The 27,884-nt window shown below is 47.5% G+C and overlaps 1 protein-coding gene and 1 long non-coding RNA gene across 5 annotated transcripts in view; one reads left to right on the top strand and one right to left on the bottom strand.

Moving 5' to 3' along the window:
- CDON (cell adhesion associated, oncogene regulated) overlaps positions 1-27,512 on the bottom strand; it is a 43,851-nt gene extending 16,339 nt beyond the window's left edge. The window contains exons 1-11 of one of the 3 annotated variants that reach the window (XM_065040597.1): positions 27,330-27,512; positions 13,643-13,767; positions 11,091-11,357; positions 9,020-9,166; positions 8,651-8,794; positions 7,386-7,673; positions 6,362-6,631; positions 5,529-5,588; positions 3,002-3,264; positions 1,952-2,126; positions 123-251 (exon numbers count right to left, since the gene is read on the bottom strand). In XM_065040597.1, the coding sequence (XP_064896669.1) occupies positions 123-251; positions 1,952-2,126; positions 3,002-3,264; positions 5,529-5,588; positions 6,362-6,631; positions 7,386-7,673; positions 8,651-8,794; positions 9,020-9,166; positions 11,091-11,357; positions 13,643-13,718 (1,819 nt within the window). In that variant the 5' untranslated portion in view covers positions 13,719-13,767; positions 27,330-27,512. Of the gene's footprint in view, positions 1-122; positions 252-1,951; positions 2,127-3,001; positions 3,265-5,528; positions 5,589-6,361; positions 6,632-7,385; positions 7,674-8,650; positions 8,795-9,019; positions 9,167-11,090; positions 11,358-13,642; positions 13,768-19,279; positions 19,301-19,456; positions 20,222-27,329 lie in introns of those variants that run through there. The other 2 variants (XM_065040599.1, XM_065040598.1) reach the window with 2 other exon arrangements.
- On the top strand, positions 157-2,105 carry LOC135576301 (uncharacterized). Of its 2 annotated transcripts, none has more exons than XR_010467955.1 (2): positions 157-317; positions 1,046-2,105. It is a non-coding gene; the product is annotated as an uncharacterized LOC135576301 (long non-coding RNA). The 2 variants fall into 2 exon arrangements; XR_010467956.1 differs by having other exon boundaries at positions 247-380.
- Positions 27,513-27,884: the final 372 nt, after the last annotated feature.

Here is a 27,884-nt window from a genome sequence, read left to right as displayed (position 1 = left end):
TGAGATTTTTGCGAGAGCAGGAGGTGAATTTGGTAGATTTAGCCAAACCTCGAGCTGTGATAAACACAAATTAAATTGGATTTATGTCCATTTGCAACAGAATTTTGGTTTTTTGCACCTACCCCCGCTGTGCCGAGACGGGTCCGGGAGGACGACCCCGAAGTTATTTGTCCCTTCGTGGACGACGGGATGTTTGGGGACACCGGCTGGTGGAGACGGAGCCTGAGTGTTCTTCGAGGATGAGGTTCTTTCTAAGAAGAATTTGATGCACAGTATGTCAAGTCGGGGTTTGTGACAGGACCAAGAAGCTGGAGAAGGTTTGTGATGGGACCAAGAATCTGGAGAAGGCTTGGGGTGGTGGGACACAAGATCTGGACAAGGTTTGTGGTGGGACAGAAGATCTAGAGAAGGTTTGGGGTGGTGGGATGGGATGGGATGGGATGGGATGGGATGGAGAAGAAGATGGTGGGACAGAAGATCTGGAGAAGGTCTATGGTGAGACCACAGATCTGGAGAAGGTTTGGGGTGTTCGGACCAAATATCTGGAGAAGGTTTGTGGTGGGACCAAGGATCTGGAGAACGTTTGGGGTAGTGGGATGGAGAAGATGGTGGGATGGAAGATCTGGAGGTTTGTGGTGAGAGCAAAGATCTGGAGAAGGTTTGTGGTGGAACCAAGGATCTGGAGAAGGTTTGAGGTGGCGGGACCAAAGATCTGGAGAAGGTTTATGGTGGTGGGATGGAGGAGAACATGATGGGACACAGAATCACAGAATGTCAGGGATTGGAAGGGACGTCTAGAGTGATGCCCTACTGATGCAAGCCCAGCAACAACCCCATCCCCCTTCAAGTCTAGTTTAAAGCTCTCCAAATGAGCACTGCTAGTTCCTGTCCCAGCATCCTTTGGCCCCTGCGAGATAAACCTTTCCCACGTATCACTGTTTGGACCGCTGTCTTGTAAAACCAACCGTTATCAAAGAACCCAAAGCCATGCCTGTAGCACCAGTCCTGTAGCCAATTGTTTAGGGACTGAATTTTTCTATTCCAGAAGATCTGGAGAAGGTTTGTGATGGTGGGATGGAGGAGAAGATGGTGGGATGGAAGATCTGGAGAAGGTTTGTGGTGGCACTAAAGATCTGCAGAAGGTTTCTGACAGGACCAAGAATCTGGAGAAGGTTTGTGGTGGGACCAAGGATCTGGAGAAGGTTTGGGGTGGTGGGATGGAGGAGAAGATGGTGGGACAGAAGATCCTGAGAAGGTTTGGGGTGGTGAGACAGAAGATCTGGAGAAGGTTTGTGATGGTGGGATGGAAGATCTGGAGAAGGTTTGGGGTGGAACTAAAGATCTACAGAAGGTTTGTGACAGGACCAAGAATCTGGAGAAGGTTTGTGGTGGGACCAAGGATCTGGAGAAGGTTTGGGGTGAGACTAAAGATCTGGAGAAGGTTTGGGGTAGTGGAATGGAGGAGAAGATGGTGAGACAGAAGATCCTGAGAAGGTTTGTGGTGGTGAGACAGAAGATCTGGAGAAGGTTTGTGATGGTGGGATGGAGGAGAAGACAGTGGGATGGAAGATTTGGAGAAGGTTTGGGGTGGTAGGATGAAGGAGAAGATGGTGGGACCGAAAGTTTGTGATAGGACCAAGAATCTGGAGAAGGTTTGTGGCAGGACCAAGAATCTGGAGAAGGTTTGTGGCAGGACCAAGGATCTCGAGAAGGTTTGGGATGAGACTAAAGATCTGGAGGAGGTTTGGGGTGGTGGGTTGGAGGGGAAGATGGTGGGACAGAAGATCTGGAGAAGGTTTGCATTGGAACCAAAGAGCTGAAGAAGGTTTAGGGTGGAACTACAGATCTGGAGAAGCTTTGGGGTGGCTTAGCAGACAACACAGAGTTGATGGAATTGAAATAAACATCCCCAGGAAAGCAGAGGCCACAGGGAACGTTATTTCGCACCCACCTTTGCTGGTGCGGAAGGTCAGCATGGCCGGCTGGCCCTCGCCCACCGCGCTCCGCGCCACCATCAGCACCTCATAGAGGCTGGAGGGCTCCAGCTCGTTAAGGCGCAGCTCGTTCTCGCTGCCGGGCACACGCACCGTGTGCCACGTCCCCGCCGCGCTGCCGCCGTCATCCAGCTGCGCCGCGCGGGGACAGAGAGCTCAACGTCAGCGGCCAAAGGAGCAAAAACCAGCCTAAAACCCAGACTAACCCTCTAATCCCCCATTGCCTTTGCACACCAGCAACCAGGACTCAGCAAAATTCCATACATTTTCCTATAATTTGTGCTTCTGCCACAAATCAGCATTTCTGCAATGACCTTCCCAAAGGAAAAGATGAAGATTCTACCAAAAATAAACGACTAAACAACATAAGACTTTAAGACAACAGGGACGGGAGATGTAAACGCTGTGGATTATCCAAGGTTATGGTTTTGTGAATTAAAAAATGGAAGCGTTGCCTCCAGGTTAAGCCAAGATCAGGATGGCGAGGATTAAAAAAGAAGTTTCTGGAAAATAAACCAAACAGCTTTGCCGCTTTCACTGGGAAGAACTGAGCATGGGCGTCACTTGGCGCTGATTTTAATTACAATATCGCGTGATTTTTGCTTTGGAAATTTTAGTTTAGTTTGTATTATCTAATTTTGGTTTAATAGAGCGTCTTTGGGACACAAAGGCGCAAATTCTGACAGTTAGGCTGAGCCTAAGCTTCCCTTCAGATCTTAAGTGTCCCCGCCAGATTCAGCCTCACTCACGCAAATATATTTTTAATGTTGCTGAAGTTGCGGCCCCGGAGCCCAAACCCCCGTTGAATAAATGAAATAACCCCCTGAATTAATCTCATTTCAAACTAGATATTAATAGATACTATTAGGTAATAGAACAGGCTGCCTGTGACAACTAAACTGAGTTGCGGTCACACGGTTCAACTACTTTCTAATTCTCCAGCCTGACGCCACGTGGTTTTTAATATAAATTCCTCGTGAAATGGGGAAAAACAGGAGAAACGTTACCTTGCGGTATTTGACAAAATAAGCGTTGACGGGCGAACCCCCGTCCCGGCCTGAGCGCCAGACCAGGGTGTAGGTGTCGGGTTTTGGGGTCTGCGGGGGGCTGAGGATGATGGGGGCGTCGGGGGGAGCGGCGGCGCTCGCGGCTTTTTCCGTCGCGGCCGAAGGGGATTCGGTCGGGGCCGAGCTCCAAGAAGCCGTTTCGGCAGCAAAATCGCGCTGGGCAACGTCGTCGGGAAGAGTTTCCTCAGTTTCCGCAGCGGTTTCTGGAGGGATTGGAAAGGGAAGAGGTTGGTTACGGCTTCAAACATCCGCTTGCGCGGCGCGGAGGGGAAAATAAAGAGTTTTAAAGTGTCATTTCCAGGCAAGATGCATTTTTTTCCGAGCAAAACAGGTTTTCTCTTATTATTTTTTAGCGTGGTTTGGGGTTTGTTTTCCGCAAAGAGATAAAACACGACGCACAGACACAGTTTGACTTGTATCTCAACTAAATCAAGCAGCAGCAAAGCACGTTAAAATAAAAAGTATAAGATATACGGCTATAACTTGACACAAAAGGAGAAATTTTAAGTTAAGTGCTGTTGTACTTTTCACCAAGAGCACATTCCCCTCCCGCAGTTTCGGATGGAATTTCCATCGACTCGATGGTTTCATCATGAAATTTATGCCGAAAATCCGGTTTTGCGGACAATGAGCTTCTAGAAATTCCGCTCCGGCCTCCTATTTATTGTGCTTGCTATGAAAAATCAAAAATAATATCTATAAAGCGAGAAATTTGTGAAGCGTCGCCAGCTGTTCGGAGCCCTCGTGCCTCTTTAATATTTTTCCCAGATTTGTGGAGGTTTCTGTTCCGCGCCGGGGTCTGGAGGGGAAGGGAATGAAGGGAACTCGGTTTGCAAAGCAAACAAAATTCCTCGGGCATGTAAAGCCGAGGCGGATTCCTCCAAACCTCCATTAAAATACCAGCAGCAAGTGCGGCCGCTATTTTTGGCCGCTTTTTAAACCAAAAAAGCCAAAGAGGCAAATTCTCTTGATTTGCTCCCGGCGAGGATCCCTTGTTTGTTTATCCCGATTTATTTTGTATTTGTAAAGGGAAGGAGGCGGGGACACCATCCCCAAAAACAGCTGGAATTTGCTTAAAACACCTGAAAAACCCTTTGTGGGTGGGGGGAACGATGGACTTTCGCGCCCAAATTAATTGTGGTTGAGGCTGGTGACAGCGGAGCCGTCGCGGTGACGGCTGCGCCGGGGGGTCGTCAACACTTGGAAAGGCGTTTGGGTTTTGGTTTTGCTGTTGGAAAAAGAATCTGCATGAAGCAACTGGGATCTAAGCGCTTTTTGATGCGAAGTTTCTGGCGTAATTGCTGCCCAGGGCGGGCGTATCTCTGCTGCTGTGTCATTATGTGACTTTTTTTGGCTCTTTTAGTGCCCAGAATCCTGCCTCTGAGAGCAAAAAAGGACTAAATATCCCAAATTTGGGCGTTAAAATAACTTTTATTTGTGGATAAATGAAGCCGCGCGTGCCTGGAAAGTCTAAAATCAGCCTTCTCAGCCACCTACCTGCACTAAATATTCATTTTTCTCATGTTTTACACCAACCTACCTGCTCCTCACACGTCCTCAAGTGTATTTTTCTCCTTCGCTTCCATTAGATAAAGCGATTTTTGGAGAAGTAACCCCGCGTTTTGTAACTTTGCGCAACAACTGGCTAAAAAGGCCTTAACATAAGCGTCACGGGTCCCGAATCCTCAGGCTGTCGTTTGCCATTTTGGTGGTTTCTCGCTATGAAACGCCCTGCCCGCTTTTAAGACCACGCGATGAATCACGTAGTGGAACAGATCCAGCAGAAAGAGGGAAAAAATATCTATATATTCAGCCAAATAAGCTCTTGTATTGTGCTCTTGCATTAGGAATGAGCTGCCAGGGCTGAGAGTGGCTTAAGGTGATTTTATTATTAAAGAAACGCAGCTTAATGCGCTTCGGAAGCACAAATTCTTAATTAAAATATCAAAATGTCGGAGCATTTCTTTCCGCAACATTTGAAACTCCCAAAATCACCCAGAAACCACTCAGGGATTTTATATCGGTCCCCAACACCGTAATCACTGGTATGACATGTTAGAAAGCGATCAAATTAAGACGTGAAACATTAAAATTGAACTTAGCGCTGCAAAATTCTGAGTTAGAGCAGCTGGAATTTGGGACGATGTTTAGTTTTGTGTTTCCCCCCTACAAGGTCCAACAAGAACTTAGTTTAACCCTCCGTGAATCACCTTCTTGGGGTTTCATTCTTTAACCTTTAAGCACCTTTTCCAACCAGTTACGTGGTTTCCGAGCTCTAAACCGGCGCTAAAAAAGAACCTTAAACACGGGGCCGCATCTTGGCCGTAAATCCAGCTGGATTTCCTATAGCAAGATGAGAAATTGAGGTGGCTTCACGTAACGCAACATCTTGTGAAGTGAACTCCCGATTCGTTACCCCCGCATCACCTAATTTGTGTTAATTATTCTATTTTGAGGCGTTTCTCACCGAAATCAGGAAGGGGGGACAGTGTGACTAGAGAGACGGTAACTGGTCCAGAGCCTTTGCCTAGGGGGAAAAAGAGAAAAATAGAATTAATATGATGCTTAACGCCAAAAGGAGTTGATACAACTTTAAAAGTGACACAAGAGCTTCTACTACACACAACACAGGGAGAACTGGAACAGCAAAGGTCTCGCCAATGTCAAAAATCAAGTTATTTGGGTATTAGAAAGTGTTTTAGACTGAAAAATGATCAAAAAGACTCTTGGTCTAATACAGGGGAAGCACAAATTAACCCCAAATGTGATGATTGGTTTAGAAACTTGAGGTTATGGAGCAGGAATCGTTATTTGTTGGTCAATATGGCTAAAAAGACCAGTTTGTCCAGCACAACCGGAGCCTGATTCTATTGCAGAATAAATCATGTCCAATTTAATCATAAGCAGATTTAATCGCAGCTGGTAATCAAGGTTTTAATTACCCCAGAGGTACCTGCACCTCTGCAAATTCAATTGCGAGGACCTGCGTTGTAAGATTTGCTACAAATAAGGGTCAGAAGCAAATCAATAGATAATTTAGGGGCAAAACCAGGATATTCTTGAAGTATAAAGGCTTAATTTGAGATTTGAGGGCTGCAAGTGCCAAGAGGGGTCAGAAGGAAATAGATACACAATCTAGGGGAAAAAGCCAGAATAAAGGTTGAAATATAAATGCTTAATTAGAGATTTGAGGGCTATGAGTGCAAACAGGGCTCAGAAGGAAACAGATACATAATCTAGGGGAAAAACCAGAATATTGTTGAAGTAACAAGGCTCAATGAGAGTTCTGAGGGCTCCTACCCGGCCGGACACGGAGTCTCCCTGTGGAGAGCGCGGAGCCGAGCGCGTTGGTGGCCACGCACTGGTAGACGCCAGCATCGGCCGCGGTGACCCCGCGAAGGCGCAGGTGGGTCCCGGCCGGGAGGTGCCGCGGGGACGGTGGCAGCGGAGCCGCGTCGCGGAACCAGGAGATGGTTGGGGTGGGGGTCCCATTGGCCTCGCACCAGAAATGCGCCGTCGCGTCGACCGCCACCATTTCGTCCTTTAATCCCCTGGAGATGGAGGGAGGTTCTGAAAGGGAAATAATTTTATATAAATTATGTCGATATCAGAGTTAAGTCCTGGAAAAGACGCTGCGAACCGTTACACAAATTATCGCATACGACACACTACGTCCTTCTAGTTCTGCACAGCTTAAAGTTGTTTTCTTCCACACTCCCTTTTATTACACTAATACTGTAAATAGAACACCTGTATTTTCAAATATAACCCCCGTAACAAGAGCAATCCCTGTAACAAGGGCTGTATTATGTCAACAACCTGTTTTCTGAGTTACTTTAATGTACATGTTTCAAAAATCCAACCGAAACCTCAAAGGACAGGAAAATCTGCTACAAAAGAGATGAGGAGCTTGCAGCCACACAAAAGAGGCCAAATATATTTATTTAGCTTTTGGTTTTTTGTCCTCGTCCAAACATGCCACTTCTCCTCGCCAGCTTTTTGCTTATATACACCCTCAAAAGAGAATTATCTGACGTCTGGCGCGTTACCGACACCGTATCCCACATACACTTGGCGCTCTGCAGAAAAATAAATAGCTGGGTTCTTCCCTCGGAGTTTATTATCCTTTAGTGTTTGATTATTTCAGGAAGGACTTGGAGAGATAAATAGCGATGGGTTTTAGCTTGGGAGAGACGATGAGCTGCGGTCTTTATTCCTTATTTTACCATGAGAAAGAACGTTGGGTTATTTGCAACCAGACACCAAAACCAGCGAGTGAACAAGCAAAATTTTGGACGTTAAAATGGTTCTTTTTGTTTCTTACCGAGTACGGTGAGCGAATAATTGACGTATTTCACTTCGGCTCCGTCTCCCACCACGCACGAGTAGTTGCCGGTGTCGGCCGCCTCCAGTTTGTCGGTGCTGAGGTGCGAGTGGCGCAGGTGCCAGCGGCCGTCGCTCGGTGCGGCGCGGCCGTCCCGGAGCCAGCGCGGTGCCGGCGCCAACCGCCCGGCCACCACGCACTCCAGCGTCACCGCGCTGTGCCGCGGCAGCGCCAGGGTCTGCGGGGCCAGCGGGTGCAGGATGCGGAAACTGCGCGAGGGAGAGGCGCCTAATAAAGAAATGAATAGATTAAATAGATTGAAATGATCGCTCGAGCCCCCCCAGGCAAACCAACAGCAGTTTGGTTCAGGCTCCAGAGGAGGGAAAGGCCTGAGCTGTAGCCAAGAGCTCCTGTTAGGAAACCAGAAAGGTGCAGAACAGCACCTGAACCCCAATAACTTGTAGGTTCAGGGAGCCTCGTGCAGACTTTTCCCGCTCTATGCAATTTCGCTACATTTTGTTCTATAAATATATATTAAAAATCTATGTATATGTACAAACACATATATATATATATGTATAAATACCTATATATCTATAAATATATATATAACTATATCTATAAATATATGTATAAATATGACAGCCTGGATGAGCCACTTTGAGCTCTCCCTGCTAAATAACCAGCTGTACAGCGATGGTTTTATCAGTGGATGAGCCCAGTTTAAGTTTAATATTAATCATTTAGCTTAAGTAGATGCACACTAATGAGTTATTTAGAGACATAAGGTTGCGTGATTTTTAATATACTCTGCTTCGTGTTACTTGGTAAACTGGACTTGCTAAATTTTAAGCTGTAAAGTTCTGCTTGTATTTACCAAACTGCACAATTGCAACATAAGGCGTATTTTGCACTTTGCAAAATATTTATTCAGACAAAACAGCACCTGCAAGGTTACGGACAATAAACAATGTCTAGAGCTGAACAAAACAAAGGCCCACGTGGAATCGGAGAAGATGATCCTGAAATTCCGCCCCTAAATCAGTTTTTAGTATTTGCAACATCCCTTTTTCCAGGGGTAATTGCTCTGTCCTCTCGGGATTCGCGAAGCAGCCACAACAAGGGGAAATAAGAATTAAAGGTGCAAATGACATAGGACAGACATTACATAGAGACCAGCGGATATTTCAGCCAATACACCCAGGCTAAACAATCTTCGGGATGTTATTTATTCAGTTGGAAACGTGTTAATTTTGGACACTCACGTGTGACGATGAGCTTTTGTCCGGCGAGTTCTGTTCGGAGATCACCGGTCACCGGGTTGTACGCGGCACATTTGTAGGATCTTTCGTCTTCTAAAGACACGTTCAAAATCTGCAGGTTTCCAGATGGGAGAATTAGGTACTTGTCTAAACAAGAGGGGAAGGAAATAAGAAAAATATATTTAGCTTCAAGAAATGGCTTACTTCTCAAATTTCGTTTGAATCATTTGTCAGCTGTATCAACGCGTTCCATACGTGGGCTCACAAAGAACCGGCGCTATCATGCAGAATATTTTAATTCACAAAGGCGGGTTTAGGTAAAAGCTTTTGTTGGTCATTCATATTACTGACCAGGGACGGAAAACTTCTCACCTGTTGATTTTTCGAGCCATTTTCCTCGTATTTGGAAGCGAACCTGCGCCTTGGGGTGACTTTTGGGCACGTCGCAGCCGATCAGCGCCGTCCCGCCTTCCTCTGCCGCCACCACCGGCTTTGCCACCGGAGCAAAATCCGCCAGACCTGCAAGTGGTGAAGTGTTCAGAGCAGCCTTGGGAAAGGGGGTTAAATGGTTATTGAACCGCTTAATAATAAATAAGATTGCTGTTTAAAAAATCGGTGAAATTGCCTTTCTGCTGAGGGCAGCGGCACTACAAAAAACCTCAAAAAGGAGGAAAAAAGTGTGAAAATGGCTCTTGGTGTTTAAAGTATCTTGAAATGGTGAAGTTTTTCTAGGGTAGCCACCCGGAGAGGGTCTTGCTATGGGTCAGTAATTTAGCAAAACACTCGCTTCTCGTCGCTTTTAAGAAATTCTCTTCCCGGAGGGATTCTCGACATGGTCCATAGAGGAGAAGCTGGTGAGAAATCACTTAAATCCCGCTCGACAATGACGCGATTCAACCAAAACATGCTCGCGACGGAAGATTGTTAATATATGGGAGGAAAATTATTAATATATCGGAGGAATGTTATTAATATATTCACATTCTTGGCACTGCGGTGCCTTTTCCGCAGGGAAAATGTCACCCGTTCCCTTCTAAAGTCCTCAAAGATCAAATAATTTACAGACAAAAAGGCTGATTAGAAGAACCAGGAAGAAGAGAAATTGCACCTAAAAGGACAGAAGATTGTCCCTACTAAATAATTATTTACAGATATAAATTATTATAACTATTTATAATGGTTTGAAGGGACTTTTGAGGACTCTAACCCAACTTTGGGCTCAAGATGAGGTTATTGCCCACGCTAAGATCCATCAGTTGTGGTTTTGCCCAGTTGAATTTTGAATAATGCCCAAGGATGGAGTCGCACAAGCTCTGTGGGGGATTTGTGCCAAGGACGCATCACCCGATAAGCCTCAGGAATAAAAAAGATTGGTAAAAACGTGTAATTTATCATATACCAGCTGAGGGAAAACACCACCGATATGAGGAGTCGAAGACAAATGACGCAAAGCAGTTAAGGTGGATACAATGAGCAAGGGATATAATGAATATCTTGACTTCAGTAAAGCATTTGACACAGTCTCCACAGCATCCTCACAGCTGAACTGAGGGAGTGCGGTCTGGATGAGCGGGGAGTGAGGTGACTGCGAACTGGCTGAAGGGAAGAAGCCAGAGAGTCGTGGTCAATGGGCAGAGTCCAGTTGAGGCCTGTACCCAGTGCAGTGCCTCAGGGGCAGTGCTGGGGCCGGTGTTATTCAATATATTCATCAGTGATCTGGACGAGGGAATAGAGTGACTGTCAGCAAGTTTGCTGGTGACACCAAGCTGGGAGGAGTGGTGACACTGGAAGCTGTGCTGCCATCAGAGACCTGGACAGGCTGGAGAGCTGGGCAGGGAAAAATTCAATGCAATATAACAAGGGCAAGTGTAGAGTCTTGAATCTGGGCAGGAACAACCCCAGGTTCAGTGTAAGTTGGGAATGACCTATTAGAGAGCAGCGTAGGGGAAAGGGAGCTGGGGGTCCTGGGGACAGCAGGGTGACCATGAGCCAGCACTGGGCCCTTGTGGCCAGGAAGCCAATGGTACCTGGGGTGGGTTAGAAGGGGGTGGTCAGTAGGTCAGAGAGGTTCTCCTGCCCCTCTGCTCTGCCCTGGGGAGACCACACCTGGAATCTTGTGTCCAGCTGTGGCCCCTCAGTTCCAGCAGGACAGGGAACTGCTGGAGAGAGTCCAGCGCAGCCACCAAGATGCTGAAGGGAGTGGAGCATCTCCCGTGTGAGGAAAGGCTGAGGGAGCTGGGGCTCTGGAGCTGGACAAGAGGAGACTGAGGGGTGACGCATTCCTGGGGATCAACATTCAATATCAACATTCAAACCTGCCTGGACACCTTCCTGTGTAACCTCATCTGGGTGTTCCTGCTGCAGCGGGGCAACTGGACTGGATGATCTGCCAAGGTCCCTTCCAACCCCTCACATTCTGGGATTCTGTGCAAAATGAACTTACTGGCCATGGAAACGATGGCGGGGCTGCTGAGGACGGCACCGGCGCTGGTGTTGGCCACGCACTGGTAGCGGCCGGCAGTGCTGGGCCCGAGGGAGCGGATGGTCAGGGACCCTCCCCGGGTCTCCACGGCCGCGTTGGCCACGCGCTGCCCATTGAACAGCCAACCCAGGCGGGACGTGGCAGGTTCGGCGGCGCAGCGCAGCCGCACGGGCTCACTGCGCTTCCCCATGGTGGAGAGCGGCTCCAGAATGAAGCGGGGGGTCAGGTCTGAAAGGGAAAAAATACCAAAAAATACATATATTCACTTATTAAATACCATTTTGCATTAACTCATGTCATAAGCTTAACAACGCATTGACTTGTTGACTATAATCTGTTCCATTAACATTCCCAACGCTGCTGTTCACATCAGAAAGTTAAATATTCCTAAAAAAAACGCTATTCATCTCAAAATAAAGTGTCTCTAAACTCTATTTTGCTCATGATACACAAGCCAGTGTCGCCTTTTCGGAACTCGCAACAAATTTCTGCGAACGCTGGGGAAAACTTGGAGACGCAACTCTGAACCCGCGGCAATTAAATTCAATATATAGGAAGGGCGAGATACATCCCCAGGCTTCAAGTCTGCAGAATTAATAAAAAATAGCAGGATTTAAAAAAAAAAGCTTGATAAACAGCAATGCTTCTTGTTAAATCCAAATACATGGACTTTATCAGGGTGAGAGTGACGAATCGGGCGCCCGTTATCTTTAAGATGAGCAGAAACAGGAAAAGCCGCTAATAAATAAAAGGTTCAGCTGCGCAAAACTGGGTTATGAGATTCCCTTTATTTGCCAGATGAAAATTCCTTCTTGTCGGGAGGGAATTTTTTGCCCGTCCCGGCCAGTGAAATGCTGGGAATTATTTCCATTTGTAGTCTACGTGAGTCTTCGCTGAAGATTTTGTACAAAGGGAGCGAGGAGTTCACACCGGTAACTCCTATTTGCTTAGAAATAGGGGAGAAAAAAATCAAATTAAATTAAAAATGGGCAAGGGAAAATAATCTCTAGTTTGTTGAGGAATTCCAAAAAGTCATATTAAGTGAAATCCAAATAAAAGACAATTTTCTTGTAGGTGGAGCCCTCAGTTCATGTTTTTCTTCTTAAGTCGGTCTGTGCTTAAACAGATGAATTTCAGATGAGAAACGTCGTGTTTTTCGCAGAACCATGAATTATCTGGCATCCTGGGCTGTATTAGAAGGGGGTGGTCAGTAGGTCAGAGAGGTTCTCCTGCCCCTCTGCTCTGCCCTGGGGAGACCACACCTGGAATCTTGTGTCCAGTTGTGGCCCCTCAGTTCCAGCAGGACAGGGAACTGCTGGAGAGAGTCCAGCGCAGCCACCAAGATGCTGCAGGGAGTGGAGCATCTCCCGTGTGAGGAAAGGCTGAGGGAGCTGGGGCTCTGGAGCTGGACAAGAGGAGACTGAGGGGGGACTCATTCCTGGGGATCAAGATGGAAAGGGGGAGTGTCAGGAGGATGGAGCCAGGCTCTTGTGGGTGACAACCAGGGACAGGACAAGGGGCAATGGGTGCAAACTGGAACACAGGAGGTTCCACTGAAAGAGGAGAAGCAACTTGTTGGGGGTGAGGGTGGCAGAGCCTGGCCCAGGCTGCCCAGGGGGTTGTGGAGTCTCCTTCTGTGCAGACATTCCAACCCGCCTGGACACCTTCCTGTGTAACCTCATCTGGGTGTTCCTGCTCCATGGGGGGATTGCACTGCATGAGCTTTCCAGGGCCCTTCCAACCCCTCACATTCTGGGATTCTGTGATTCTCTGAAACAGCGAATAAAACTGGAAATTAAAGTGTGGCTTCGCTTCAAAAAATTAATTAAACCCATAAAAACGCTGTCCAAGCGTTTCACACATTTGCATTTTGAGCTTCTCATTAGAAAATCATTTTTCCCGCTGGTTTGGTTCAAATTTCCAGGCATACGAGGGAGAAAAATTGAAGTGTTTTGAGCTCGTCAGCCACCAAAAGCCACTTTGATCTACGCCCGTGACACCGACACGAAGTGGGAATTGGTAGCGCTGACCCCGCAGCTGGAATTTATCTCCTCCGACCGCTTGAAAAGAACAATCAAATTTACCCCTTTCGCTTCTAACGCCGGGCTATGAAGTGCTAAAAGTAGTAAAAGCTGCTTTTTTGGTGCGGTTACGTTAAGACAAGCTGACGACACAGAGCAGATGTGGCGATTAAAACCAGGCCTCTGGTTTATTTTCGAGACGCCGGGGCCGTTCCGAGTGCGGCCGGCGCGGTTCAAAGATGTGATTTTATCCCCCCCCGTCCCGTGAATTTCGAACCCTCTCGGCAAAATTGGAGATTCCGAGGGACGAACGGAGCGTCTTCCACGTCCTTTTCCGAAGTAACGTCGTGTGTTGAGCGTAAGGCTGAGTTTAACCGCTCTGCGCTGCCTTAAAAGCAAATTATCGCTGAATTAGCGGCTCCAAATTGTTGCTGGTGCAAAATCCGGGCTCGACCTCCAGAATCTGAGGGATTTGCGTCAATCCGGCCTTACCTGGAGCGTTGGCGGCGACGAGCGCAGCGGCAGCGGCAAAGAGCAGGGCCTGGAAGCGGCCGGGCCGTGGCTTCATAACGCTGGCCTAAAGACAAGCTCCGGATTAAGCCGAGGCACCGAAACAACTGCAAAACAAACAGATTAAGCCGGGGGTTAAGTCTTGAAAGTCACTCACAACAAAGCGGTCGGGGTTTAAAATAAAAAAGGGGGCGGCCAGGAAACAGCCGATGTTCTTCACGATATAGAAACCATCTGTAAAAATGAGTCGGGAGCTGAATTTAACGATGCTTCCAAGTGCTATTTTTAATATAATTCTTTTTCCGCATCTGTGGCAAACTTGATAAATTAGACCCATTCCCAAGCGGAGGAATTAAAGTCCAAAGTAAACAGCTTATCTATCGGAGATAATACTGTTTGCAAACCATCACGATTTGCCCGTCTATCACTGGGCGCCACTCGTTTGATGAAGTTTTAATTAGTCTCACTCAGCACCTGCTCAGCAAGACGTCACCTGCTTGTTCCTTTTGGTGTTTCACAGCTAAACAGTGGCAAATCTACCACAAAACAATCATTAATACTAATACTATTGTCATTTATATTCCCTGTTTTCTCATATACATTTCTGAGGTATCTTTGTGTGTTTTTATCTATGTGAGGTTGGGTCTTTCCTTGACCACCCCAGTGCCAAAAAACCACCAAAATATAGCACAAAACCGACCAGCAAAATACAAATGAAATCATTCAATCACTCTCTGAAATGCTATTTCTAAGAGTCTCCATCACTCGCTTCACATGAAAGAAAAATAACCCGCTTGCTTTAATTTTCTATTTGCCTGGTGGATGATGATGAATAAGATTCGGGTTCGTTTAGTGCAGTTACTTCATTTATCAGCCCAGCCACATCATTTCACCGCTGATAACAGCCAACATGTATTTTCAACATCTCATATATCAGGCACGTGTGTAAATATGTACAATAAGTAGAAATTTTATAGAAACAAGTGCAACGATACGCAAGAGAAATAATTCTATTTATTGAGCACTTGTGGAGCCATTTGCTTTCCCATTTGCTTAATGATAAGAGTGTTTTATCACTGTAAAAATATATATATTTGCAAGATAAGCCTTGGGAAAAGACTTAATAATAAAGGGATCTTTATAGAGTGATTTGCTTCTCCACCGCAGGATTCTAATGATAATTTGAGACCGTTGCAAGAAACTCCGCGGAGTTTCGCTCCTGTTTTGGGGCGGTTTGACGCCGACTTCTTTCAGCTGCTTGGGGAAGAGGCAGATGGTGGAAAGCGCTTGGGTTTATTTGAATTTTCGCTCCAGCAGAGTAAACACCCCGAGAACTTGTTAACATCAAACACTTCGCTCAAGAGGGCCGGGGGGCAGCGGCGCTTTTTTTTTCCCCTCCTCTTTTTTTTTGGCTGAACCTTCACTATTTATTTACGAAAAGCAATGAAACGTCTATTCCCGGTCAACTTTAACCCCGGCACATGGAGCTACCGGCTTCTTTTGCAGCTGGGATTTTTTAAACAAGGCCGGCTCATTATCTTTAACTAAACTTTATCTTTAGGGATCGACTTGATCCGGGCTCTGATTTCTCTCTGTTTTTCTTTCTCTCGCCGCCAGTGTCAACAGCAACTCCTTGTTTGACCCCCGCGTTGGGTTTTTCGTGGCGAGATCAGCTGGGAAGCCACAAAGACTGCAGGAAAATCAAAGGAAAATACTGGCTTTAATTGGAGCAGCATCAGTGGCTAACGACAAGCGGAGTTTCGCCAACATCTGCTTCCGAAATTCGCTGGTGGATGTAAAACAAACCCAAAAATATCTGCTTTTTTTTTTTGCTTGAAAAGCCCCTTGCTCGGTGCAGAGGGCAAAACCACAGCTGGGAGTTTTGTGGTCTTCAACAACCCAGCAGAAAAACCTCGTCTCTAATATTATATTAACACATAAGCGGGTGTTAAAAGACTTTAGGGATGGGAAAACCCGATTCTTCCCTTTTGCCAGCATCTGAATAACCCCAAAATCCCATTTGGACACTCACAGGGCCCTTGTAAAATAAACCAGGAATTAGTCGGATAAATAAGAATAATATCTAAGGTTGAATCAAGACAGACGTGGATCAAACCCTTCCCGGTTTCACCAATGATCTCTCCATGGGAAATATTCACATTTTTCTTGCTTCCACCAAGACATTTTCATCTCAGGTCTAATTATTTTCCTCCAATGCTCAACCTGGAGTTGCTCACAGACACATAAAAAGAACATTATCTCATACACTCTTATTTTTTCCCTTTTCTGATGTTTTTTTTCAGCTCCCTGAATCATCTTCCTGCCACCTCATGGAATAGCTTGGTTGGAGGTGACGCTCAAGATCGAGTCCAACCGTAACCTAAACCTGGGACTAAACCACAGCCTTAAGAGCAACATTTAAACCCCTCCTGGGACAGCAGCCTGTTTTCCAACCCTTTCTAGGAATTTCTGTCCCGATTTCCAATGGGAACGTTCCCTCTCATCCCAAATTCATTTTTACGTGCTCCCCGAGATTGTTTCCACAGCTAAAATGAAAATTGCAGATTTGTGAAGCGCAGAAATTCAGAGCGAACGGAACCCCCAGAATTAAAACACTGTGACTCGAGTACAACAAAAAAATCGCAGATTTGCAAAGCGCCTGAATTCGGAGCAAACAAAACCCCTAAAATTAAGCAAAAGGCCGCAGTTTTAGAGCGAGTGAGATGAGTTAGATCATTAAATCTCACACCGAGGCACCTTAAAAAAAAAGAAGTATATAAAAGGAAGGTATTGAAGGGCATTCCGACAGCAAGCGCTCAGACATTCCTGTGCGCCGGCTCCTCGGTGACCGGCGGGGCCTTTGATCAACCCCGTCCTCCCGGGGTCCAGCAAAATGAGCAGAACAGCTGGTAGATGGACTCGGTTTCGCTTTTTGGAACCCCCCTGGGCCTCAGGCGGGTTTACCCGCAGCCCCCGGTGCCCACGCGTCGCGCCGTCCCCCTCGCAAAGACACGGCTTTGAAACCCCCTCGCGGGTTCAAAAACCAACCGAGTTGCGTCAAACTGTCACTTTGCCCAATGCTTAACGAGCGCTCAATTAACACGGGGCTTTAAAAAGCAACCGCGGCACCTTCGGCATCCCTCCCCCTCCCGTCTTTTTTTTTCAGGCTCTCAATCGAGGCAGCCGAGCGTGCAAACCGATCCTGTCGCCAGCAAAAGCATTTCCTTTCACCGCGGTCAGCGCTAAGGAACAAGGAAAAAGAAGAAGACGGGGGGGGAAAGAAAATGGAAGTGACTCGGGAGCCGTGGCACCGAAAAGGCCAGACGAGCGAGGAAATAATCAACTCCACATGAGGCGTTGGGAGCGCGGCACAAAGCGAAGGGCAGCGCGAGCCGCCCCGGGAAGGGTCAGCAGGACGGCGGGGTCAGGAGCTGCCAAAAAATAGGCGAAGAAATTAAAGAGGCGAGAGGCGGCTGCAATCAGGGTCAACGTGGTCCTAATTACGCGGCTTGCATAAAACAAGAATGAAAAGTAAATAAATAAAAGTCAAGCGCTCCCGTTTTACTCATCAGCTGCGGTTCAATTAAATTCCAGGAAGGCGAGCAATGAGATAAGGAGCCGGGCTTTTTGTTTTTTAAATAGACCATAATTAGGCGTTTGTGTTGGAGTTACGGCATCATCGAAGGGATTTTGTGATTGCAAGCAATAAAATGACGTATTTCAAAGCAGAAATGCCCAAATTCAGCCTCGTGCTCCTGCCAGCCCCATGTTTTCTTGATCCTAAAACAACCTGAAAGGGAAAATCCCACCAAAAAGTAAATAATTGCTGACAGTGACCCTATAAACCAAGATAGAAAATGTGATGAAACAAACTCAAAGGCGTCTGCGCCAATGAGCCCCATTTAAAAGTTACGAGGAAAAGCGCCCTTTGATGTTACGTTCATATTTATTTATGACATTTTAAGCAAATGAACCCTCGAGATCCTTATCAGAACAACCCAAAGGGGAGAAATCGCGGTTGCGCAAACTCTTCCAGCCCTCGCTTTGAATGTCGGGAAGGTCCAGCGGCCAAATGGATCCCAAAACCTGCCTGTTGTTCCCAGTTAATGATTCAATCAGGATTTTTTAGGCAATGTGCTCCTTGTGTGAAGCTTCACGCGATTTAAACCCACCCCGCGAATCAGCAATGAAGCCCGAGAACAATTTTGGGGGCTCAAAATGTCATATATTAGCGATTATCGTCAACAACAGCAGGAATTTACTTGAACTGGCACAGCCCCAGCGTCAAAGAAAGAAAAGTATTAAAGTATTGGCCTGAAAGCACAACCTAGAGATTTTTTTCGCCGACTTGTTCTTCCAGGCCTGGAAAGTCTCAGGGTCAGTATCAGCTGTTGGACTCGGATCAAAGTTGAGCTTTATCAAGCCCTGCGTAGAACTCAGGGGATTAATGGAGAGACGTATATATTTTTTCTTTAAGAAGACAGTTAAGATCACTCAGATACTTAATTTGCGCTCCAGTATTTCAGAAACACCTTGAGTTTCAAGCCTCGCTCTTGGCGGACATATGGTCTTGATAGAAGAGCGCAGGCTTTGGCATCGGCCGCCGAAATGAAATTTGGGAGCAGAGCGATGAAAAATTTAACGGTTTGTGTGCTGAGCCGCTGCAGAATGCGGCCAAAAAGTCACTCAAGTCACTGGTATTTTAATCGACGCATGTTGGGGAGATTTCCATTACAACAAGGCAAAAAAATAATCAAATAAATGATTGCAGAAGCCACGCTTTCTTAGCCACAAGGAGGCCTGCCAATTAGGTTAATTTTATTATTAACTTCAGGGAAAAAATAGCTGAGACAGTCCCCCCCGCCGGCACGCTAATGAAGTGGGGATGGTTTCTGCCTCTTCTCGCCTCAGGGGAAGAAAAAGAAGAAAAAGAAGAAAAAGAACAGAGCGTGAAGCTAACAGACAGCTCCGCAGGGCTGAGGTTATGCTGAAATGCCTAAATATTGGGTTTTTGACTGAGTGATTTTTACCAAAATTGAGGTTTCAGTACCAGTTTAAGGCAATTTAACAGCAGCAACACCTCAGGTCAGGAATGGCTTGTTCCCTCCCATGTGCAGCAACGATCGTGCGGCCGTCGCCTGAGTCAGACCCAGCGGATCCAGCTGCAAACTCAGCCAAAGAACAAAAAAAAAGAAGGTTTAAAGTGTTCACCTGGGCGAGGGAGCAACTTCATCCACGAAAACTTCGCTCTCCAACAGCGCGAGGCCTTAGATGGACTGATGAAGCTTCATTAATAAGCTCTGGACGGCAAGAACGCCAGCAAAAATGAAGAAAAATTAAATATCCCCATACAAAACACGACGCACCGGCCTAATTATCCAAGCTACGAGTTGTGTCATTGCCCCTGCGAAAACTTTGCATTTTGCACGTCAAGGACAATCGCCCGTGTTTGTAGTTTCTGTAAGTGGAATCAAACTTGATTAAAAATAAAAATAAATAAGGATTAGAAGCGCAGGCTCGCTCTGGGCATCAGAAAACCTGTCAGACCCTCTGCAGCCTCCAGCAACGAGCTGAAAAAAAGGCAGGAAAATGGGGTTGGTTTTTTTTTAGCTGCCTTACCCTGAGTCCAACTCACTCTGTTGCAACTTGCCGGGATCCACACTCTGCACGACTATTAAATCTGCACCTGCAGCCAGAATTTATAGCAACCCCGTCCACCGCCGCCTGACGTCAGCAGCAATTAGGAGCCCGCGAACTCGTGGCCGCAGGACACGGTCGTTAAGTCGCTGTCGTTACCTGGAATCGTGCGCAAGTTTTGACTGTTTCCTCTGCAAAAGCACCGGCTTGAAATCGCCGCTTTTGACGCTGCTGAACCCCCGTCTCCTTATTTAAAAAGCAAACAGGCGAGGGAGAAAGCAGAAAAGAGCCCTGTCCTGATTAAAACAAGATCCGAACGATTCATCCTCACTGCTCTCCTCCCCCATAAACTGGTTTCCAAATTGACGTCTGGATTCTGCAACAAAAACGTTTCTGAGCTGAGCCTAGAGGGACGGAATCCCGACGCAACGATATTCCACAGCAAAATAATCCCATTAGCCTCAGGCCCAGATAAAAGTGGACACAACAAATTGTGCTGGTCGGGGCAGGTTTGCTCCCACGCGAGGAGGAACAGAACACGGGGAAGGAGAGGAGGAGTTTGGGTTGGAAGGTCTTGTCCAACCAAAATGATTCTATGATTCTATAATTTATTTCCTTCCTCGTGCCAAAGAACATGGATTAAGCGTCGCTCGACAATCACAAAACCACAGCCTGAGGGTTCAGCCGCTCCGTGGCTCCCAAGTTGAGGCCGGGACCCCAGCCCGGGTGGCATTTGGGGATGGGAACGTTGAGCGGCCGCAGTTGGTGAGTCAGAGCCCTCGATCTCCTCCTGTGCATCAGCTCTCTCCAGCAAGACCAGCCCCAACACGAGTGACCGATAGGAAAGTCGTTAAAGTTTCATCACGGGCAGAGTTTTCCAGCAGGTTCAGCCGCCTGTTCTCACTCGCACAGACTCATCCCGCTTCGCCGAATTCCGGCTGGAGATTCCAGGAGCTGGCGTCCCCAAAGAAATAAAATAGAAAGCAGGGAGAAGGTTCTAGACTCTTCACGGCTGCATCATGAGACTTTAAAACGCCAAGCTCAGCAACATGCGGGGGCCCCGCGATGATAACATGGGATGGAATCGGTCCCGGGAGCCGGTTCGGATCCAGCAGATAGCAAGAAAAACAAGATGATGCAGCGCCACAGCATCACTCTTCGTTTAAACTTGGCAAAGAACAGCGACGTTGCCTTTTTTGTTGGCTTCTCTTTGTGTGTGTGTGGTTTTTTTTAAAGCAAATCTCAGCCTGAAAGGTGCCTGGACTTTTTAATATCTGGGGGATTCGAAGGGACGTCGCTCATACACTTGCCAGACGCCAGATAAGCCGGGAACACCTCGGTCAAGCATCTGCCTCCCGCAATATATACATTGCCAGCAATATATACATTTCCAGAGTGAAAATAAACAGCTTCGCACCTTTGGCTCGGAGCAGGACTTGAGCTTCTTTGACATTCTCAACCCACAGCCGAGGAATAAAGGTCGGAAGGGTGAGGGTTACTTGCAGTTCTCTTGTTCCAACCGACAAGAATATGGGAATTTTCTGTCTCGTGTCACAGGGAGAAGGCGGATTGGAGTGTTTGTGGAGGATCTGGTGTCGCTTTGTGGTGTTTTACTGTAACCTGTAGGAGGTGTTGCAGAAAAAAATGGCAACACACACACTTTTCGGTTACACACGATGCACTAATTAGCCGGATTTGAAAGTGCGATCTGTGCCCCAAAAAAACGCCCCAGCGCGAATAGCTGCATTTAAAGTGACATCATTAAGCCCGAAATTTCACCATATTTTGAGAGTTTTGATAACAATGCTTTTGATTCCATCCTTTGCCAGCTTCCTTCTACACCCCAACAAAGATTCCAAGTGTGCATTCCTCTTTCATTCTGCAACAGGGATTAGTGGCAGGAACAGAAAACATCTTCTGTTCCAAAAAACCCTCGGGGTTTTCCTCTTCAACGCGCATTTTTATGAGAAGAGACTCAAATCTGCGATCTGCTGTCACTGCAAAGTATTTAGGCAACATGTATCTGAGCAAAACAGCAAAACGCACCTTTTGAAAAGGCTCCTGAGGAACAAAAAGATTTCCTGAAGCTTCTACGAACGTGAAATAGCTGCTCAGAAGTAACAAAGGTTTAGGAAAATCCAGGCCCAGGCTTGAGCGTCCACACACGTGGGTGTAAAAATGGGGGTAAAAAAAAACCCATGTTATTGTTTAGTTTGACTCCGTAAGACATATAATCTGTGGAGTTGAAACATTACGCAGCAAAAGCCTTCGGCTCCCAAAAATTACACGCAGCCAAGACCAGCAAAATCCATCCGGCAAACAGCGAAATGCTGTTTTAATGGAAAATAGTGGAAATTCTCCAGAATACAGCTGAAAACAGTAACACTTTGCCAGTAAAACTGGGGACTTTGGGGTCCTGAGCAGAGGGAAAACACACTCGGAGACCTGTAACAATCACATGTCACAGCCTCGTTGAACCAACTGGACCCACCCGAGACGTGACCGTGGACGTCAAAGCGACAAGATGCAGTTATCCCAGTAAATCCACAGGGGTAGGAACAGACTTAGACACACAAATTCCACTCCTAAAGTTGCGCAACTCCCTTCCCAGCCTGTGTGTGCAATAATGAGGACTCTGTGATAACAAGAACTCTCCATGTGTCACCAAGAGAAGATCTCGGGTGTGCAGCTCCAGAACAACCCCAACTGACTCCAAAAGCCACCGAGCTCCAAACGCCACCTTTGTATTTCCACTTCGATGCCACCTCCTTGTCCCCAATGAGCTCATTCCCCCAAACCGCAGTTTTCCAGCTCCTTTAAATAACATTTTTCTTCGACGTCGGGGCACTGAGAGACCCAAGGAGGTGCCAACATCAACACTTCTACCTGGGGTAAGACGGATGCGCAGCGGGTGACGTCACATCCCAGACGGGTGACGTCACATCCCAGACACCTTGTCTCCAAGCTGAGCCTTGGCAGAGCCGCCGTTTAATCTTCCCTTCGTTCCGGGGGGGGCCAGAGTGCACGCAGATTTCAGCAAACTCAATGAAACGGTGAAGAAAGAAGCTTTTCAGCGACAGGCGGGGAGGAGAAACATCGGCATATTAAACAAATCATCTGTTCGGGGCGCCGGCTCCTACTTGTCCTCGGTTATATTATTCGCTCAAGAGCGGGTTAATCCATCACCGCAAAGGAATCTCCTGATCGCAGAGATAAAGGCAACAAGTCACGCACTGTCTGTGGGTCCCTCCTTGAAAAATGGATGGCCTTGCTCATAGCCTTATTTGGGCCGAGCCGAACAAACAAGAAGCAAAAAAGGGAATAAAAACTGAAAAAATACCACCTGCTTACAGCAAATTTGCTTGGATCAGGTAGAGGGTTTTAACTCAGTTTGCCACGTGAATTGTCCTTTATTTGCCGCGGTTGCCCAGATGGGACTTGTCGTCATGAGAAGGGTCACCTGAGGGTTACCTCCTGAACCGGCGTGCAGAAAAACCATCATTTCTTTGATGATTATTTAGAGCGAGGCCTTTTATCCAGATAAATGGTTTGTTTTACTTGGTGAGGACCAGGAAAGGAAAAACCCCCCGGTATCGAGAGCATTTCCAGCCAGAACAGGCTGCCGCTCACACACAAGGCGCCTGCAAGAAATACGACAAAACACACGACGAAACAGTCCCAAAATACAACGAAACAGCCGCAAAATGTAAACCAGCCCCTTTGCCTTTCTCTTTTTCCTTTTCTACGCTAGGAAAAGCCGGGTCTGCGAGGCAGGCCGGCTTTGTAAGGCTGCGAGGTAGGAAATCTTCAACTTGTCTCGGAATTAAACAAATAAGGCTCAACCGCTTGATTCATTAGCGGATACGACGGGTCCAAGTCTGCGGGGAAAACTCGACAGCGAAAGCCAGGGGATAAATCAAAGGCGGGATCAGCCAGGTGAGGCCGAGGGCGCGGTTTCACCTTACACTTAAGCCAAGCCTAAAACCAGCGCTGCCAAAAGGGACCATCTCCTTCCCCTGCTACGCTCAGTTCCCCCTTTTTGTTCAGTTTTGGGGGATTATTATTTTATTCTCCCCCCATCCCCCATCTCCTGCTGTTTTAGCAAGTTTAATCGGCAAGACACCAACTTGCAAGACTCAGTATCCAGAGCGTGGTTTTATGAGACAGTGAAGCCAATTCAAAAACCGGCTGCTGCCAAAATGGGTTGTTCCCCCCGCTTCCACACACACCCCAGAGGCCTCTCCAGTCATCAGGGTGGAAGATTTAGCAACTGCGGAACCGCGGGGCGAAATCCAGCACAAGTTTGGGGCCGTTTTTTGAAGGGTTAGTTAGTGGGGAAGAGGCAGGAACGTACCTGCTGCCTCCTGCGGCGGCGAGTCCGGGGAGCTGTAACGTGAAACTGCGCCCAAGGAGCTGGGGAATTGGAGAAAAAACTCAACAAAAATTAAAAAACCCAGAGTCCCACCTGGGTAGAAAAGCTCCGAGACACATCGTGGGGATGGGAAATGGGAAAACAACCCACCTTGTGATGATTATTTTCCCTCCTGTTGAAAGACAGGAGGTATTTCTTGCAGAGAAAGAACAAGCCGGGGCTTAATGGGAAAGGCAGGTGGGCTGGATGCGCAAGGCTGGGCCCGGGTAGGCTGGACACGCAGTTTAGCCTAAAGTGTCACTGGAAAATCGGTGGCCGCAGGGGAAAGGGAGAAGCGGGGTGGGGAAATTTAAGTGGAAAACTCTGCTCCAGTGCTGGACGTCGTTCTGAGGCATCTAGCAAGGAAATTACTGGAAGAACACTCAAAAAATGAAAAATTATATATATCTATACACACAGAGGTAACCTTGCTAACAATTCTTGGGTAGCTGGAGGTCTCTCGTTAGCTAAATTAACAGAATGAACAGGGTTTTTTGCTGAATTTGCTGAGGATAAACACAATCCCAGAGGGAAGGACGGGGGAGAAGGGGATGCTCAACACCAGGGCTTGCTCAGGGAGCATTAAGCCAGGCCTAAGACCAGCTGTTTTTAAGCTTAAAAAGAGCTGAATTTTTGCTCGATCTCAGCGCAGAGGCAGCCAGAAAATGGCCCAAAAGCTCCCGGGCCCACTGGAAAACCAGAAAATGCAAGGGGGAAGGTGGAAGGACTCGCTCGCTGTGCAAAAACCTGACTCTACACATCCAGGTCAAGTTTACGGTATCAATTAATTCCGACAAATTAGACACTGCCGAACAAAAGGCGTCAGGCAGGTTTCCACGCCGATTAAAGCGGTTCCGGATAAAGCGTTATCTGGAATTCCAGATCTCAGCAGGTTCGTGGGTGAAGCCACATTCAGTCTCGGGGCTTCGTGAGGTTTCGAAGCCTCATTAGAACCGAGTTCATCACCAAATTCACATTTTTGTGTAGTTTTGTGCCGATGCATCGCATTTAAAACCCCCTCAAGATTCCCAGGATGGAAAAAGGAAGATGCAGAGTAGATTTTCCGGAAAAAGGCTCTTAAGAGATGGCGTGAAGAGCGGGTTTGGTGCATGGAACAGGAAATCAAGGTGATGTTCGACGCCTTTTCATGTACAGAAACAGAAATAGCTCACGCTACCTATATAAACCTTTCTCATAATGCTCATTTTGCAGCAGACAGATGATATATGTGCACGTACAAGTGCTCACGTCCAGGTATCACCTTGTGACTTAAACATCAGGCACCGCTTTATTCCCAACGTGATTTAATCCTGGTACGCTCGGGATTTACGAGACGCCGAACGCCGGCCCAGCCGCGCGCTCACAGTTTCCACACCTGCACAAGCGGTTTTGAAACGAGCCAGTGTTATTTTTTTAAGCTCTTGACAGTTAAAAAAAATCCTCGGGTGACATCACCTGAAGCCCGAGCGCAGCTGCCTCGCGCCTTGAGCCAAAGTAAGCACGAGCCTGGCTTTATAGGCTCGGCTTAAGGCACAGCTTGAGATAATGAAAGTGCCTGGGGATATGCCCCTGTAGTAGAGTCAGGACTCTCCTGATGTGGTTTTTGGGGTGAGAACGGCCAAGTTTAGGACCAGTGGAGCTCAGCAAGCCAGCAGAGGGAGCATGCAGTAGGCCTCACTTTGCCAGTGCCCAAAGGGCTGAGGCAAATCGAGCACCAGGTAGACCTGGCGTCCCACCAAACCAGGATGGAAAATAACCACAAAAATACAGCAAAACACCTTTTAACACACAGGTAACGCAGTGGATCCTATCTCAGCATTTCTATTTGTGACTCTACCTTTAAACAACCAAATATGTTTGAGCAACAATTTTCTATGGCTGCTTCACGAGCCCGCGGATATTTCTGGGATGGACATGGAGCCTTGAGGAGGTTTGGGAGAAGGGATTTATAGGAAAAAAAAAATGTTAATTTATTTTGAACAGAGCAGCACTTCGTTATCAAGCCCTCCCCCACACAACAAGGCTCATAACTGCTTTACAAAAATAACTGCGGTTTGGTTTAGATGTATTTGAGTCACATAAGCTTAGGTTTAGCTTGGTGGAGTAAAAGCATTAGAGCACATAATATCAAGTTTAACAGAAATCACGCCGTGAAAAGTTCAATATGAGAATGTTTAGGATATCGCGACACGAAGGACGCAGCAACTACTATGCCAAAAGTGCTTTTTTCCTCCTTAAAAAAGCCACGGGCGGGTCGGACGTCCCATAAATCGCAAGTGTCAAAACAGCGGAGCTGTGGGAGACGAGCAGCGAAGCAAACGGGATTACCTGCTTTGTTCAAAGCAAACGCCACGAAGGACATGAAAAAAACCCACCAGAAAATCCAAGTTTAGATGCTGCTGTGACCGGTGGCAACGGCGGCGTTTGGGTAAATAAATTGTATTTCTGGTGCATGTGTGAAGGACACAAGTTGCTGAGTAAACAGCCCTTCAGAGCTGACAGTTTTACAGCCTGCTCAGAAACCTCCCAGCAAATCATCTGGGAAAAAAAAACAGTAAAAAAAATTAAAAATTAAAAGAACCTACATAAAGCCATCACATTGACCCATTCGGCAAGACTTTTGAAAGAACTACGAGGCGGGGGGCAAAATAAACGTTGCCTGTTTTCTGCCCAGCAGTTGAAAGTTGTGTGTTAATGCCTGAAAAACATTTGCCTTTTGGTTTAAAAACACCAAGATTGAAAACATGCGACAGTTGACTGGAAAGTTCTTTCATTAAAAGTCAGTGACTGTGTAATTATTATATACATATATTTTTTTTTTCTGGCAAAGCGACAGACAGAGCAAGCCAAAGTAATTGCAAATTTGAGAATTGAGGGATGAAGGCACCTTAATGCAATAAAAAAGAGAAAAATAATCCAAGTTAAGGTGTCAGGATGTTTTACAGCCAGAGTCCTCGGGCAGCGCACACCAGCCCTCAATTTAGGGCTTCGAACCGCCTTAATCGCAGATAAAATGACTAAAAACAAGCAATTTTAAGACGGTTAAGAGGGCAGACGTGTCGCCTCCGAGCAGAGCAGCCTTCTAATGACAAAATATAGCGAGAGCCAGAGCAACTTTCACTGCGAAATGAGACTGTAAATCAATCCCAGACCGGAGGCAGCGAAATTGCGCTCTGAGGTAATTTTTTTAATTTTTTTTTTTTTTTTCCTCCTCCAACTCAAAGCGCTCTCTAAATACAGTTTGAGACTGAGTGGCGGGGGCGGGGGGGATAAATAGTAATAATAAAGTCAGATGGTTTGAATAAACGCAGCGCCATAAGCCGCGCATTGATATTGTGAGGGACGCGCATGATTTGGGGGGGACCCACATTGATTTTTGAGGGGACATGCACATTGATTTCGGGGGGAAACACACACGCTGCCCCCACACCGACCCCTCAGGTGCCGGCTCCGCGCTCCGTCGCCTCACGGAGCCCCGTTCCCAGCGGCGGGGACCGGCTGACAGGAGCCAAGGAGCGGCCGCCACCTGCGGCCATGTCCGTGTCCCCCCCTCCCCACTCCCGTCACCTCAGCCCCGTCCCGCCCTCGCCGCGCGGCGGGAAACCGGGCGCCCTTTTTTACCTCACGGCAGCCGCCGCCACCGCCTCCTCCTCCTTCTCCTCCCCGCTCCCGCTCGGCGGCGGCTCCCCAGGACATTCCAGGGCAAGCCGGCGGACCGGAGCCTCCATCCAACGCCGCCCCACTGGCTCCGCTTATCTCCCCGCGTCTCTCACCGGCGCCCCGTGTATGAGGAGGCGGTGGCGGCTCCTCTCCGCCTCCCTCCCCTCAGCGTCCCGCCCCGCGGAGCGTACCAAGAGCCGGCCGAGGGGAGGACGAGCCGCCGGGCTCCTCCACCCGCGGCTCCGTGGTTTATTTCACCTCACACCGGCGCTCCCGCCCTCGCACAACCGCTTGGAGACGCGGCGGGGAGCGGTCTGTCCCACACACGCTCCGTTCACCACATAAAACCCCCCCAAAACTCCCGCTCGGGGGCTGAAAACCACAAAAAAAAACCAAACCAAAACAAAACAAAAACAAACAAACAGAAAAAAAAAAGGTTTGGGTTTCTTTTTAAGGGTTGGATGGCGTCCAGCCGCAGGCAGAGCGCGTTAAGCGTCGGGGAAGCTTCTCCCCCGT

The sequence above is a fragment of the Columba livia genome, chromosome 24, assembly GCF_036013475.1.
Source record: "Columba livia isolate bColLiv1 breed racing homer chromosome 24, bColLiv1.pat.W.v2, whole genome shotgun sequence".
Classification (NCBI taxonomy): Eukaryota; Metazoa; Chordata; class Aves; order Columbiformes; family Columbidae; genus Columba; species Columba livia.
The sequence above is the reverse complement of the archived record's forward strand: the minus strand, read 5'-3'. Positions and strand labels throughout refer to the sequence as shown.